General features: G+C 41.8%; 1 protein-coding gene across 6 annotated transcripts in view; it reads left to right on the top strand.

Moving 5' to 3' along the window:
- The window catches only part of LOC139449598 (E3 ubiquitin-protein ligase NEDD4-like), an 86576-nt gene extending 75079 nt beyond the window's left edge, over positions 1-11497 (top strand). For all 6 annotated transcript variants that reach the window (XM_071231265.1, XM_071231184.1, XM_071231104.1 and 3 more), the window contains exons 13-24: positions 332-442; positions 634-688; positions 1216-1268; positions 1553-1618; positions 2130-2359; positions 2978-3099; positions 3821-3891; positions 4289-4384; positions 4828-4901; positions 5314-5542; positions 7513-7682; positions 8734-11497. In XM_071231265.1, coding sequence (XP_071087366.1) covers positions 332-442; positions 634-688; positions 1216-1268; positions 1553-1618; positions 2130-2359; positions 2978-3099; positions 3821-3891; positions 4289-4384; positions 4828-4901; positions 5314-5542; positions 7513-7682; positions 8734-8836 — 1380 coding nt within the window. In that variant the 3' untranslated portion in view covers positions 8837-11497. The remainder of the gene's footprint in view (positions 1-331; positions 443-633; positions 689-1215; positions 1269-1552; positions 1619-2129; positions 2360-2977; positions 3100-3820; positions 3892-4288; positions 4385-4827; positions 4902-5313; positions 5543-7512; positions 7683-8733) is intronic.
- Positions 11498-14330: the final 2833 nt, after the last annotated feature.

Here is a 14330-nt window from a genome sequence, read left to right as displayed (position 1 = left end):
ATTTTATTATTTCCTATAGGATGAACTAGTATGTTAGTAATGTTATTATTCTCTCCAGGGAGAACTAGTATGTTAGTAATGTTATTATTCCCTCCAAGGAGAACTAGTATGTTAGTAATGTTATTATTCCCTCCAGGGAGAACTAGTATGTTAGTAATGTTATTATTCCCTCCAGGATGAACTAGTATGTTAGTAATGTTGTTATTTCCTATAGGATGAACTAATATGTTAGTAATGTTATTATTCCCTCCAGGGAGAACTAGTATGTTAGTAATGTTATTATTCTCTCCAGGGAGAACTAGTATGTTAGTAACGTTATTATTCCCTACAGGATGACCCGCGCCGCTCAAGACCAAGCTCCATGCCCAACCTGGACACACCCAGCGGCATCTGGAGGCCATCCTCCAATGAAGATCTTCTCAGAAATCTTGGGCCTTTGCCGGTAAGCTACGACTGTTGTAACTTGGGAGCTTCCATACTTTGATACCTTTGTGAATGTGGGCCCAGGTAGTTGTCATAGTTTCTTCTTTGCTAATCTAAGTTGTACTGACATTGGTGTCTAATGATGGTGTTTTGTGTCCATGGTTAGCCTAACCTGAAGAGGATGTTTCAGTTTCTGCCTGTTTGTTCTAGGCTGGCTGGGAGGAGCGGACGCACACAGATGGGAGAGTGTTCTACATTGACCACAGTAAGTCTGATGGCTTCACCAGGACTTTGAACCATGTAACATTGTCGGCCATATACTTCCCTGCCCTCAGCAGTAAACAGATGAATAAGTGTAGCAAGGATTATAAATTGATGTTTAATCTTGATCCTTGATGCAATGCTTGAACAGAAAATGTCCCCAGTGCTAATAAGATGCAGTATTTCAAATTTAGGATGTACATCCATGGTTAACCTCCTGGAAAGACTCACCTGTGATCTGACTGGTTCTCTGGCCACAGTGATGTGCACTGATGCTAATGCTAAGATCTAATGTGAGGTTAGGGATCAGGTGTACTGAATGCTCTGTGCCACAAGGTGTGAACAGCATCAATGTGTTGCAGGTGTACTGAGTGCTCTGTGTCACAAGGTGTGGACAGCAACAATGTGTTGCAGGTGCACTCAGTGCTCTGTGTCACAAGGTGTGGATAGCTGCAAGATTGCTGTTGCATTAAGCTGTAAACACTTGCTCTGTAACACCCAACCCCTCTAACTTTGGTTCATTGTGTTCAGATACCCGAGGTACGCAGTGGGAGGACCCAAGGTTACAGAAGCTAGGAGGTCCCGTAAGTACAGCTGTTACAGTTTTATAAAACTTGCTTACAATATATTTGCATTTTATAAAAACTGCTTACATAGCCTATTACAGTTTCACCAATCAGTTGTTTCTAAATATATATTGATTTCTTGTGGATAAATGTAGCTGTGACTTCATGTATATTAATTTTGATGGTGTGTGAAATGGTCAAGGGGGAGATAATTGAAAATTACACTACAAAAGTTATCTCCCTTATATTAGTATTTGTTAGAATTCATCCCATGACAATGATTTTCACATTGTTGTTTTCAGGCTGTACCCTATTCCAGAGACTATAAGAGGAAATATGACTACTTCAGGTCCAAGTTAAGAAAGCCAGTAAGGATAATTGTTTTTAGTTAAACAATTTTTACAAAAGGTTGAGTGTTTGTAGTTTCTATCATATTCAAGGTTTCGACAACCCATGAAGATCCAGGTTAGAATTGGTCTTCAGCATCTTATGCTTGCCATAAGAGGCAGCTAACAGGATCGGTTGGTCAGGCCTGTCATTATATCCCAGTTGCATAGCTGCATATGATATCAATCACTCAATTATCTGGTCCAGACTTGATTATGTAAAGACTGCTGTCATACAGCTAGAATATTAATGAGTGCAGTGTTGAAACAATAAACAAACAAAAGAAAAAGAAAGAAAAAAGGTTTGTTCGGTGATTTGGGGTAGAATTTGATCACAGTCAACCAGGTTTCTTTTAGTTATCACAAAATTGTTTATCTTGATTAATATCTATTTAAATGATTTCTTCATGAATGATAGTTTTATATTAGTTGGATGATCTTTTCTGTATAATTATTAAAACGCTCATGAACGATCATTCATTTTGTTTTTCAGAATAATGTACCAAATAAGATCGACATCAAGGTAACGCGGAGAAATGTGTTCGAAGATTCCTATAGAATAATCATGAGTGTGAAGAACACAGACAATCTCAAAACCAGGTTATGGATCGAGTTCGATGGGGAGACTGGCCTGGATTACGGTGGTGTGGCCAGGGAATGGTTCTACCTGTTGTCCAAAGAAATGTTCAACCCCTACTATGGCCTCTTTGAGTACTCAGCCACGTACGTACACATTCCTTAACACTTTTTCCAGGGACTTATCCTCAGCGACTGTCTTGACAATGATATGCTTGTGATGCCACTATTTCTTCTGCTCATAACTACTTCATTAGATTTTGTTGTTTCAAGTCATTTCCTTCCGATATAAGTAGTAAGAGTGTGCAATATCCCAAGATGTAATTGACTTTGTCCTCTTTGTAGTATCCCTTATAATGAATCTGTGTATCATGTCTGACTGAGCATATATCTGACTGAGCATATATCTGACTGAGCATGTGTATCTGACTGTGAGCATATATCTGACTGTCAGCATATATCTGACTGTGAGCATATATCTGACTGTCAGCATGTGTATCTGACTGTCAGCATATATCTGACTGTCAGCATGTGTATCTGACTGAGAGTACACCTGATTGTGAGCATATATCTGACTGTGGAGCATCTATATCTGACTATGGGGTATGTGTATCTGACTGAGAGTACACCTGATGGTGAGCATATATCTGACTGTGGAGCATATATCTGACTGTGGATCACCTGTATCTGACTGAGAGTACACCTGGTGGTGAGCATATATCTGACTGTGGAGGATATATCTGACTGTGGAGGTGTGTGTTTCAGGGACAACTACACCCTCCAGATCAACCCTCTGTCTGGAATGGCTAATGATGATCACCTGTCCTACTTCGAGTTCATTGGTCGTGTTGCTGGGATGGCAGTGTTCCATGGGAAACTGCTTGATGGTAGGTAGACCTTTCCATGGGAAGGCACATATGACAACATAGCCATTACAATAGTGTTGTGACAGCATAATGTCTTGCCTTCTGGGGTGTCCCCTAACATAGATGGAAATAACATACTTAGAAAATGGATATACCCAGGTAAAGTGCTGCATTGATCAGTCGTTACACTGCACATTGTCACCAGTAGTGTGATGAAGTCTCTATTATTTGCAATGAGTGTTTAGATTCATAAGACCAAAGCATATTTGTTCAATTGCATATAGATATGATAATGTTAGTGGAAACTTTTTAAACTATTTAATTTAACTTTAAGATTTTCTTAAGCCGCTTGAAATTAATAGATATTCAACGCCACATACCTCTCTGCCCTACAAACATATGTTGTCCCAAGGGGTATGGGTGGCCAAGTCGTCTAAGGTGCCGCGATTCGCTATGCAGAGCTCCACCTGTGTTGCCTTGTGTTGCCTTGAGTGTTTTACCAGTACACTCTATGTGTATGCCTGCCTAATGCTGTATCAGTTTGGCTAATGGTTAATTGATAATTCTGCACCTGTCGGCATTCCAAAAACCTGTACATGTAGGCATATTCTTGTCAAGAGCAGAAATTATATCAGTCGATAGTTCGAGTACACATTTGTCTTAAAGGGTTTGTACAGTTCCTCATGGTGGTTATGAAGCAAGCCTGGTCATGGTGACATCTAACTCTCTGTTTCCCTTGCAGCCTTCTTCATCCGTCCTTTCTACAGGATGATGTTGCGGAAGCCCATCACTTTACAGGACATGGAGTCCGTGGTGAGTGCCTTCACTTATCTGTGTCACGAGCTCCGTGCTCCTGACAGAGTACAAAGACTTGATTGTTGATGTTTCGTGTCTGACAGTTACTCACAAAACAGTGTGTTTACTGTGTCTGGTGCAAGTGTCTCTTCAGTATTTGGGAACAAAGGCTCAAATTAAGCTAATTGCCTGACAAATATTTTTAAAATCCAAAGCAAAAGATTTGGGATAATATTTTGAAAATACCTATTTATTGTAAGAGAAGGTGTTGAGTTTCCTCAAAATCAAATACATGAGTATTTCCTCGCTGTAGTTAAGTTAGGGACAGCCTCATCTGTAAAGGAACTGTCATGCATTACCTCAGAACATTACGTTGAGCAGTAGTTTCACATATCCTGTTTCACTTATTCTCCAGGACTCGGAGTATTACAACTCCTTAGTGTGGATCAAGGAGAACGACCCAGAAGATCTGGAGCTTCATTTCTCTGTTGAGGAAGATCAGTTTGGAGAGGTGAGTTGAGATCTGCAGTATGCAGCCACCCTCTGTGTTGGGTCATGGTGTGATGTAGGAGTTACCTCCCCTGACAACAGCCAGGAAACAACGTTTGTCAGAAAAAAGTCAGAAACAGTATTTTCTTTCTCCAGATTATCAGTCATTTAGGAGCAATCGCAAAATATTTTTGGACTGTGGCCCAGGTTCCACATTTGTTCTGTCATCTTTTTTACTAAAATATTACCTGGAAGTGACATTCCCATATCTCAGCCAATCAGCTTTCTCCTTGAATGCATATCCTGCTTGACATCCCAGACTTAGGATCCAAGCAATCCCAAGTAATGAGCTTCTTTCTTAGGAACATAATGAAGCTCTGTCAACCACTGATATTAGAACTGTGTGTCTGTGTGCTGGGTAAGGCTGGAGACTGGAGCTGAATTGTTACACGTTGTTGTCCATAGATCACAGAGCGAGAACTGAAGCCAGGTGGCACGGATTTAATCGTCACCAATGACAACAAGATGGAGTATATTGAGTGAGTAGAAATTGAGTTCATTCTCTCTTTCAAATGTCACATTTCATGCCTTATAAAGAGATCAGTAGTTGATGTGTTATGCCCTGACACATCATTTTCCTGTTGTTGACAATAAAATGAAATCAAAATATTTACCATCTTATTCGTTAGTCAGCCCTGTTTGAGCAAGTTTGGTTCAACACTGCTGTATACAGTATTTCATTTTAATCATGTCAGCTTTGTGTTCGAGGCTGAATTGATGCCTATGTTATCTGTTTACCCCTTTGGTGAACCCATGACTGAGGATGGGACTGACAACCCTAGAAACGTAATCATGCGATACCCGGGATTCAAACAGTGAATTGTGGCACCTCTGACAACTGGGCCACCTGTGCCTCCTCCAGTGTTTAATGTCCTCCATGTTGTGTTGCAGCCTTGTGATCAAGTGGAGATTCGTGCAGCGTGTGGAGTCACAGATGAAGTCGCTGATGAAGGGATTTAACTCCCTCATCTCGCGGGACCACCTGCAGATATTTGACGAGAACGAGCTGGAGCTGCTGATGTGTGGGCTGCAAGACGTCGACGTCAACGACTGGAAGAGTCACACGGCCTACAAGGGAGAATACAACCCCAACCACCCGACCATCCTCTATTTCTGGAAGGTCAGTTACCCCTTCCCTGTGATCAGTGATGATGTAACGAGAGACTCTATGCATTACTGTGGGATTCTGGAGCTGAAACTATAGACCATCCTTGTTGTGAGACAGTGACACTGTGAGACTGAGCTGGGTAACAGGTGTGACAGTGTGAGACTGACCTGGGTAACGGGTTTGACAGTGTGAGACTGAGCTGGGTAACAGGTGTGACAGTGTGAGACTGACCTGGGTAACGGGTTTGACAGTGTGAGACTGAGCTGGGTAACAGGTGTGACAGTGTGAGACTGACCTGGGTAACGGGTGTGACGGTGTGAGACTGACCTGAGTAACAGGTGTGAGACTGATCTGGGTAACGGGTGTGACAGTGTGAGACTGACCTGGGTAACGGGTGTGACAGTGTGAGACTGACCTGGGTAATGGGTGTGACAGTGAGACTGAGCTGGGTAACAGGTGTGAGACTGATCTGGGTAACGGGTGTGACAGTGTGAGACTGACCTGGGTAACGGGTGTGACAGTGTGAGACTGACCTGGGTAATGGGTGTGACAGTGAGACTGAGCTGGGTAACAGGTGTTAGACGGACCTGGGTAACGGGTGTGACAGTGTGAGACTGACCTGGGTAATGGGTGTGACAGTGAGACTGAGCTGGGTAACAGGTGTTAGACTGACCTGGGTAACAGGTGTGACAGTGTTAGACTGACCTGGGTAACGGGTGTGAGACTGACCTGGGTAACGGGTGTGACAGTGTTAGACTGACCTGGGTAACGGGTGTGACAGTGAGACTGACCTGGGTAACGGGTGTGACAGTGTTAGACTGACCTGGGTAACAGGTGTGACAGAGTGAGACTGACCTGGGTAACGGGTGTGACAGAGTGAGACTGACCTGGGTAACGGGTGTGACAGTGTGAGACTGACCTGGGTAACGGGTGGGACAGTGAGACTGACCTGGGTAACGGATGTGACAGAGTGAGACTGACCTGGGTAACAGGTGTGACAGTGTGAGACTGACCTGGGTAACGGATGTGAGACTGACCTGGGTAACGGGTGTGACAGTATGAGACTGACCTGGGTATCAGGTGTGAGACTGACCTGGGTAACGGGTGTGACAGTGAGACTGACCTGGGTAACGGGTGTGACAGTGTGAGACTGACCTGGGTATCAGGTGTGAGACTGACCTGGGTAACAGGTGTGACAGTGTGAGACTGACCTGAGTAACGGGTGTGACAGTGAGACTGACCTGGGTAACGGGTGTGAGACTGACCTGGGTAACGGGTGTGACAGTGTGAGACTGACCTGGATAACGGGTGTGACAGTGTTAGACTGACCTGGGTAACGGGTGTGACAGTGTGAGACTGACCTGGGTAACGGGTGTGACAGTGTGAGACTGACCTGGGTAACGGGTGTGACAGTGAGACTGACCTGGATAACGGGTGTGAGACTGACCTGGGTAACGGGTGTGACAGAGTGAGACTGACCTGGGTAACGGGTGTGAGACTGACCTGGGTAACGGGTGTGAGACTGACCTGGGTAACGGGTGTGACAGTGTGAGACTGACCTGGGTAACGGGTGTGAGACTGACCTGAGTAACGGGTGTGACAGTGAGACTGACCTGAGTAACGGATGTGACAGTGAGACTGACCTGGGTAATGGGTGTGAGACTGACCTGGGTAACGGGTGTGACAGTGAGACACAGTTCATGGCATCTTCACGCCCTGAGTGAAGGGCTCATTGCTGATACCATTAACAACTGGTTGGCCAGGCCAGACTTGATTATTGAAGAGGCACCTTGTAACTGGAATATTGCTGACTGAGGTGAAAACGACATGTATGGAATTATGCAAGCAGTTTAACATAGAACAGAAACTTGAAGTTTGCATATTTGCTACTTATTATTGCTACTGCTTGCCTCACTCGTTATACCATATCAGTGTGCTTGTAACCCCACTCCCTGTTCTGAATGTGACCATCTCCTCTTCAGGCTGTCTACTCCTGCAACAATGAAATGAGATCAAGATTGCTGCAGTTTGTCACCGGGACATCTCGAGTTCCAATGAATGGATTTGCCGAGCTGTATGGAAGCAATGGGCCCCAGCTGTTCACCATCGAGAAGTGGGGTCATCCTGGACAGCTGCCCAGAGCACACACATGGTACATTAGTTTGGCAGTGTACAAGCTGTTGTATCTCAGGGCTGACGAATGGTGTTCAACTTGATTGTTCTTTTGGTCCAGGCACCTGTAGTGAAACGTCACTTACTTTATAAAGGTCCAAGCACCTGTACTGAAGCGTCTCTTGCTTGATAAAGGCAGAAGCACCTGTACTGAAAAGTTGCTTGCTTGATAAAGGTACAAACACCTTTGCTGAAACATCACTTCCTTGATAAAGGTCCAAGCACCTGTACTGAAATGTCACTGGCTAAATAAAGGTACAAGCACCTGTAGCAAAACGTCACTTGCTTGATAAAGGTACAAACACCTTTGCTGAAACGTCTCTTGCTTGATAGAGGTCCAAGCACCTGTTGTGAAACGTCTCTTGCTTGATAGAGGTACAAGCACCTGTAATGGGACGTCTCTTGCTTGATAAAGGTCCAAGCACCTGAAATGAAACATTGCATTCAAAGATTAAAGTCAGCTGTGTCTCCATACATGGTACCTGTTCAGAAACAGGAATGAAAGAACTACTCTAGTAAGGTTGTAGAAAGAATTTATGTTTTTTTGTAGCCCTGCTATTGTGATGCTATTTAGAAACGTTTGAGTCATAGTCATATGCAATGCTAGCCCTCAGTGGGGTTGGTGTGTCTGATGCCAACACGCTCTGCAATGCTTCCAGGCATTTTCGTGGCCTTGTGTGTCAGTTGGTCAGCTTTAGTGTGGGTCATCATACCTGTTTTGTGACTGTTTCAAGCTGCCACAAACTCTGGTTTGTCTGGTCCAGACTTGAACATTTATAGGGTGTTTATACAGCTGCAGTACCAGTGTATAGCTTCAACAGTCATGCTTTGTTTCTGATATTCAGAAGTGATCAAGTGAATTGTGGTTCCATTTGGTATTCAAACAATTTCAAATTCATTTTTTTTTTTACACTTCCATGGAAATAATTGGTGGTTATGACGCTTTTTGTCTTATTGAAACATTTGTTGTGTATACTTCAATGAAGGTAGTTTTATTTTCAGTCATTAATTTTCTTTTGTTTGTTTTTCAGTTTCAACCGTCTGGACTTGCCTCCCTATGAGTCTTATACCGAACTACGTACAAAGCTAATCACGGCGGTCGAGAATACCCAGGGCTTCGAGGGTGTGGACTAACATGGGTTCTACGCCCACTACACTGTATATACCATAAAGGGGTCTCCACTCACAGGAAGAGTTACCTTCCCTTGTCAGCCATGACATTCTGCTAACGTGGAGAACGTCTCAACAAATGAAGGGTTGTCGTCTTTGGACGAAATATTTCAAAGCACAATGTGATACTAACCAGCTCAAACGCCCCTCAGATGGGTGTCAGAGTGTCATGGTAGTGTATCCCCCGGAAGTGCGATGGTCTGGGGATGTATGTTGGCCATGTACACAGATGTATCTAACCATATGATGTGTATGCCGCATCGTTAATTCCAATAATGTATACGACATCTAGGTGTGCTGGCAGTCTGCTTGCTTTTTTTTTTTGCAATGTCATTGATACATATTAATAACCTGTGCTGTGAAGTACTTATTGAATCCACATCATATGTTGTGTGATGAAGATTCAGGAACACTATCAACAGGAGGAGGCAATGTGCGACTATTCACGGAGGATGTCACTGTGATTTGGAAGTCAAACCCGTCCAATAAATGTCATGATGTCTATGAAATGGATAGTTCTTGTCAGTTCAACATTGCAGTTTCATCATGGCCCATAAGGTGTTTCAAACCAGATTGAATGGTAATATATTGTAAAAGTTTAACATGAACAGATTTACATTTCTAAAACATACACCTTTTTATCGTTCCCCAACTGTAATCAGAATGAGAAGGAGAAGGTAGTTGGACAGAGCCACATGATAGAAGTGCCCAACTTTAGGGGTCCTGGGAATGATGTGTCACTTGAATGCACAGAGACCATATACTAGTCTTGGAATTTCAGGGTCCTCATAGACAGAATGGCTGGAGTGTTGCGTTTCTGTATTTTGTTTGTCCTGAAGCTCCCATCAATAAAGTGTCTCGGGATATTTCTATTACTGGTACCTGTCATTGATCACCTATGGAAATGTTGGTTGAAAACATACTTAAGTGTTCAACAATAGAATTATAAACCTGGCAACAGTATATTATTGTGCAATAAAAAGACTATAAGATGTAAATTTATCTTGATATAATAATATGTGTTCCAAGGAAACCAACAGTTATGATAACAGTTAGCTGAAATCAGAGGACTGTGATTTGTCTGGAGGAATAATTGAGATACAAATAGTACAAAACAAAGGGAGGTAACTGTGATAGTACAAAACAAGGGGAAGTAACAAGATAGTAATAATCAAAGGGAGGTAAATGCAAAATAAGGGGAAGTAACTATGCTAGAACAGTACTAACGGAGGTATCTATGATATATTACTAGGATGATGACTCCTTTGTGGTATTGAGGGATAATGTCAATGGACATATAAGATATCTACAGCTGTGAGGACTGCAGTAAACACAGTAGTATTGCTTGACCTTCTCTGTGTGTCATGCTAATATACTGTATGATGTTCTTGCCTTACTGTACATAATGTCCCAACCTGTGCAACCAAATAAACAATGGCGTCATGCAGTGTTGCTTTGCTTTAAAAGATGCATTTGAAGACACATTATAACGACCAATTTCACCGCTCGTGAAAATTATAGTCTTGAGATAAATTAATCTAGTGCTTCTTAGTTCTTGCCAGGTAAGTCTCACTTGCACATTCTGCATATGTGATTGGATGATATTAGGTGATGAAATTTCTTATATTAATTAAGAATCAGAGAAGGAATGGAATTTCAGTTTATCAAAAATAATAACTGTTGATTTGTGCTTGATCTGTGAAACTATAATATTTCAATGAAACAAGTTTATGGTAAGATTACAGACAGATAAGATAGAGATTAGACATTGTATCTTGCAAGTTTGTTTCCATTTGAATACAGCCTGTTCCAGATGTAACATAGATGGGTATTGACACTATAAATTTTAAACAAATAACCCACAAGTAGTTAACAGAAATGACCCTTGGAAAAGACATGTACGGATATTTGTCCCTTGTAGGGCTGGAAGGGAGACCAGGTTGGGACGGATAGAATGGCAGTAGATAGCTTTCCAAATTTAAAGGGAGACTAGAATCAGTTTATATGGCAGCCCCAGCCTATTTGGTTCAAGTCCCTCAAACACCACTTTGTCTGCTAGTTCAGTGTTTATGGTACTGTAATTATGATTACAGCACAGTTGTTATTGACAGCAGTTACACACAGACACAGTCTCACACAAATGGTATTAATGACAATGTTTAGTCCCAGAAGATGGGAACCAGACCAGGGAGGGTGGTTGGACAGACTGTAAGGTGATCCTCGTTCCACGCGTTGTCTGCTCACAGGTTGTGCTTTAAGTCACTTTGAGTGTAATCAGATATTGCATATTACTGAATATTTCTTCCTCAATGTTTGACGTCTATTCATTTCTTGTATTTTCAATACATGTGTACAGTTGACGCCCATGCTTGTGTGTATATGTGTTTATATGTGTAACATACTGGTGTCTATATTATACAGTTGGATTATTATTATAGTGTACATAAAAACTCTACTCCATCTGATGTAAAAATATTTCATACTTGGATTTTATAAATTCTAATTGTGCAAGTCATATGCAACCCTGTACCATTATTTATGCATGTGTATAGCATCAGTAGAGGAGCACTTTTTCACTTGTTTCTTACTGGGAGGGAGGGTTAAAAATTGTCAATAAATTTGAGATCAGTGAATATGTCTTTGTTTTGATGAATTAAAACCTGCAAAAGATGATTGTATCGCTTGTGCTGTCCTAAATGTGTCGGGGACGGTCGGGTAGCCTAATGGTTAAAGTGTTCACTTGTCACGCAGAAGACCCAGGTTTGATTCCCCACATGGGTACAATTTGTGAAGCCGATATATCTGGTGTCCCACGCCGTGATATTGATGGAATATTGCTAAGAGCGACGTAAAACCATATTCACTCACTCACTCTAAATGTGGGGTACAGAATGGGAGTTGAGTCGTCGTTCGGATTGCTTGAGGAACAAGTCGTCTCATGTTGTAAGACAGCATGGGGCGGTTGGGGTAGCCTAGTGGTCAAAGCGTTCGCTCATCATGCCAAAGACCTTGGTTTGATTCCTGACATGGGTACAATGTGTGAAGCCCATTTTTGGTCTCTACCGACGTGATATTGATGGAATATTGCTAAAAGCGGCATAAAACGTCACTCACTCACTCACTCACTCACTGTTAGCATAAGAAATTAACATTTAGGGAATGACATTCTTGAAAATTGGAATTATGGGTTATTTGCTCCTTGTAGATGAATTGTGTAACCCCTAGTGACGGGCTCACCGCTGACAAACTGGACTATATGATCCCCCATACACATAATTTGGCATCGATTCGCATTAGCCCAGTATCAATTGTCGAAGTGTTGTATGCTGTATGGAGATAATATGGTATTGTGGCTTCTGTCTGGAGATACGCATCGTATCGTGTCACACCTGTATCCTGACATCCCGTGTACCTCGCCTGGTACTTTGCCGAGGGATTTCATTCAGACAGATCGTCCTTAAATTCGAGTTTCAAGGTTATTCTTTATACTGCTCTCACACACACATATATATTGTATATATTGGAACACTTTGTTTTAGACACAGTAAAATGATATGCTATCACGGGTTCCCATCCCTGTCTACAAAATATGGGTTGGAAAATATTCACAGAAACACATTTCAACATTTGATTGTAACATCTTTTAATATGTATGTGTATGGTCATATGAGAAGTTTGTAGTCACACTTGTAGTCAGAAACTTCACTTCATCTTGGTTGTGAGGAGTATTTACCAGTATGATATGTGTATTGGGAAACATTGAATAGCAGAAGGTGTTTGACGCGGACTTGTGAGATGAAACTAGCCTGCACACCTACAGTTTAATATCTTCACATATGAAATAGGGTTATTTATGATTAAAAATGGCTTCAACAGGCGATTACTGTTTACAAACTGAAAAATTTGGAAGAATGATTTTGGGTGATAAATTAAAATCTGACCCTCATGTCTGTTAATATCAAATATATCACCATGAGTGAATAAAAGTTTGAGAAAAACTTTGAGATGCTATTAAGTCATTTCTGGGTGTAATTTGTTGGAGAGATTCCTCAATATTTGCTGCAGTACTCCACATGGTTATGCTTAATGACTAGTCAAGTAACCTACACATAGAAGTTACTGAAAGTTAACTTAAATGTACTGTCCCATTTGGAAAAGTTCTGAATACAACATTTCTGGTGTCCATCGCTGTGATATTGATGGAATATTGCTAAAAGCGGTGTAAAACCATACTCACTCACTCACTCTTAATACAAAGTATTAAGATATATATTTATTTTCTAGTAAAGTACAAATCCGGGATTCGAACCCACACTGCCAGAGCAAGGCACCTAATCGCCAGCACACAAAGTCAGTGATCTAACCTACTCAGCCACCGAGGCTTCCACAAAAATGGAGTGAGTGTGTGAGTGAGTTGGTTTAACGCCGCTTTTAACAGTATTCAAGATATATCACGACGTGTCAGCTTCATGTGGGAGGAAAGCCCGAAGTGATGCAGGTTTCGGACGTTTACCACTTCGGTGAAACCCATGAGCACAGGTTTGGTGCTGAAAAACCTAGAAACATATTCGGGGCGAACAGGGATTCGAACCCACAATCATAGGTTTCTGGCGTGCGCAAGGGACACAACTCTCCACCTTAGACGGCTTGGCCACCTGTGCCCCTTCTACAAAAATAGAAATCTGACAACTGGTAGTCTAAATCACATACTTTGTGTTACCCTCTGATTAGTGTAAATTGGCATGACCCATGGCCGCAAGCTAAGAATACACAATGCCTTTTAGAAAGTTGTCAAATGTAACAAATGTTTTATTTGGGATAGCACTTCTTTGGTAAAGTACAAATACTGGTACTTTTTGGGGTTGTGTGTAGTTTTTCATATGACACGAGTGAGTGAGTGAGTGAGTATGCTTTTATGCCCCTTTTAACAATATTCCAGCAATATCACAGCGGGGAACATCAGAAATGGGCTTCACACATTGTACCCATGTGGGGAATTGAACCTGGGTCTTCGACATGACGAACAAACGCTTTAGCCACTAGGCTACCCCATCGACATGACACACTGTAGTAGTATATGTGAAAATGGGATGTTCTGTAACTTGCAGACTAACATATAGTCTCTTAAATGAACATATCGTACAGAAAAAAACAGTTGTTCAGTTATCTTAATAAAATTCGAATAAAAAGGGAGCCCAGTGATTCTCTTCATTTCCTGATACTGCAGTAATCTAGACTTGCCAAACATTATAGACTTGCATGGGCTGTAGTTGATATAAATGTATCAGGGTCTGTAAGACAGACTATGTAACTTGTTTTACCTTCTATTAAGTAGTATGTGTTGATGGGCAGGGATGGAGAAATTTATACAGGCGAGCGAGGCAGTTAAAATTTAACATTGCATTGGCATTGTTTCTGCCATATTGCAGTGACAAATTATGGAAGCTAAATCAATCTG

This window comes from Haliotis cracherodii, unplaced genomic scaffold, assembly GCF_022045235.1.
Source record: "Haliotis cracherodii isolate W230 unplaced genomic scaffold, xgHalCrac1.p SCAF_1, whole genome shotgun sequence".
Classification (NCBI taxonomy): Eukaryota; Metazoa; Mollusca; class Gastropoda; order Lepetellida; family Haliotidae; genus Haliotis; species Haliotis cracherodii.
This window is presented reverse-complemented; position numbering and strand designations above follow the sequence as displayed.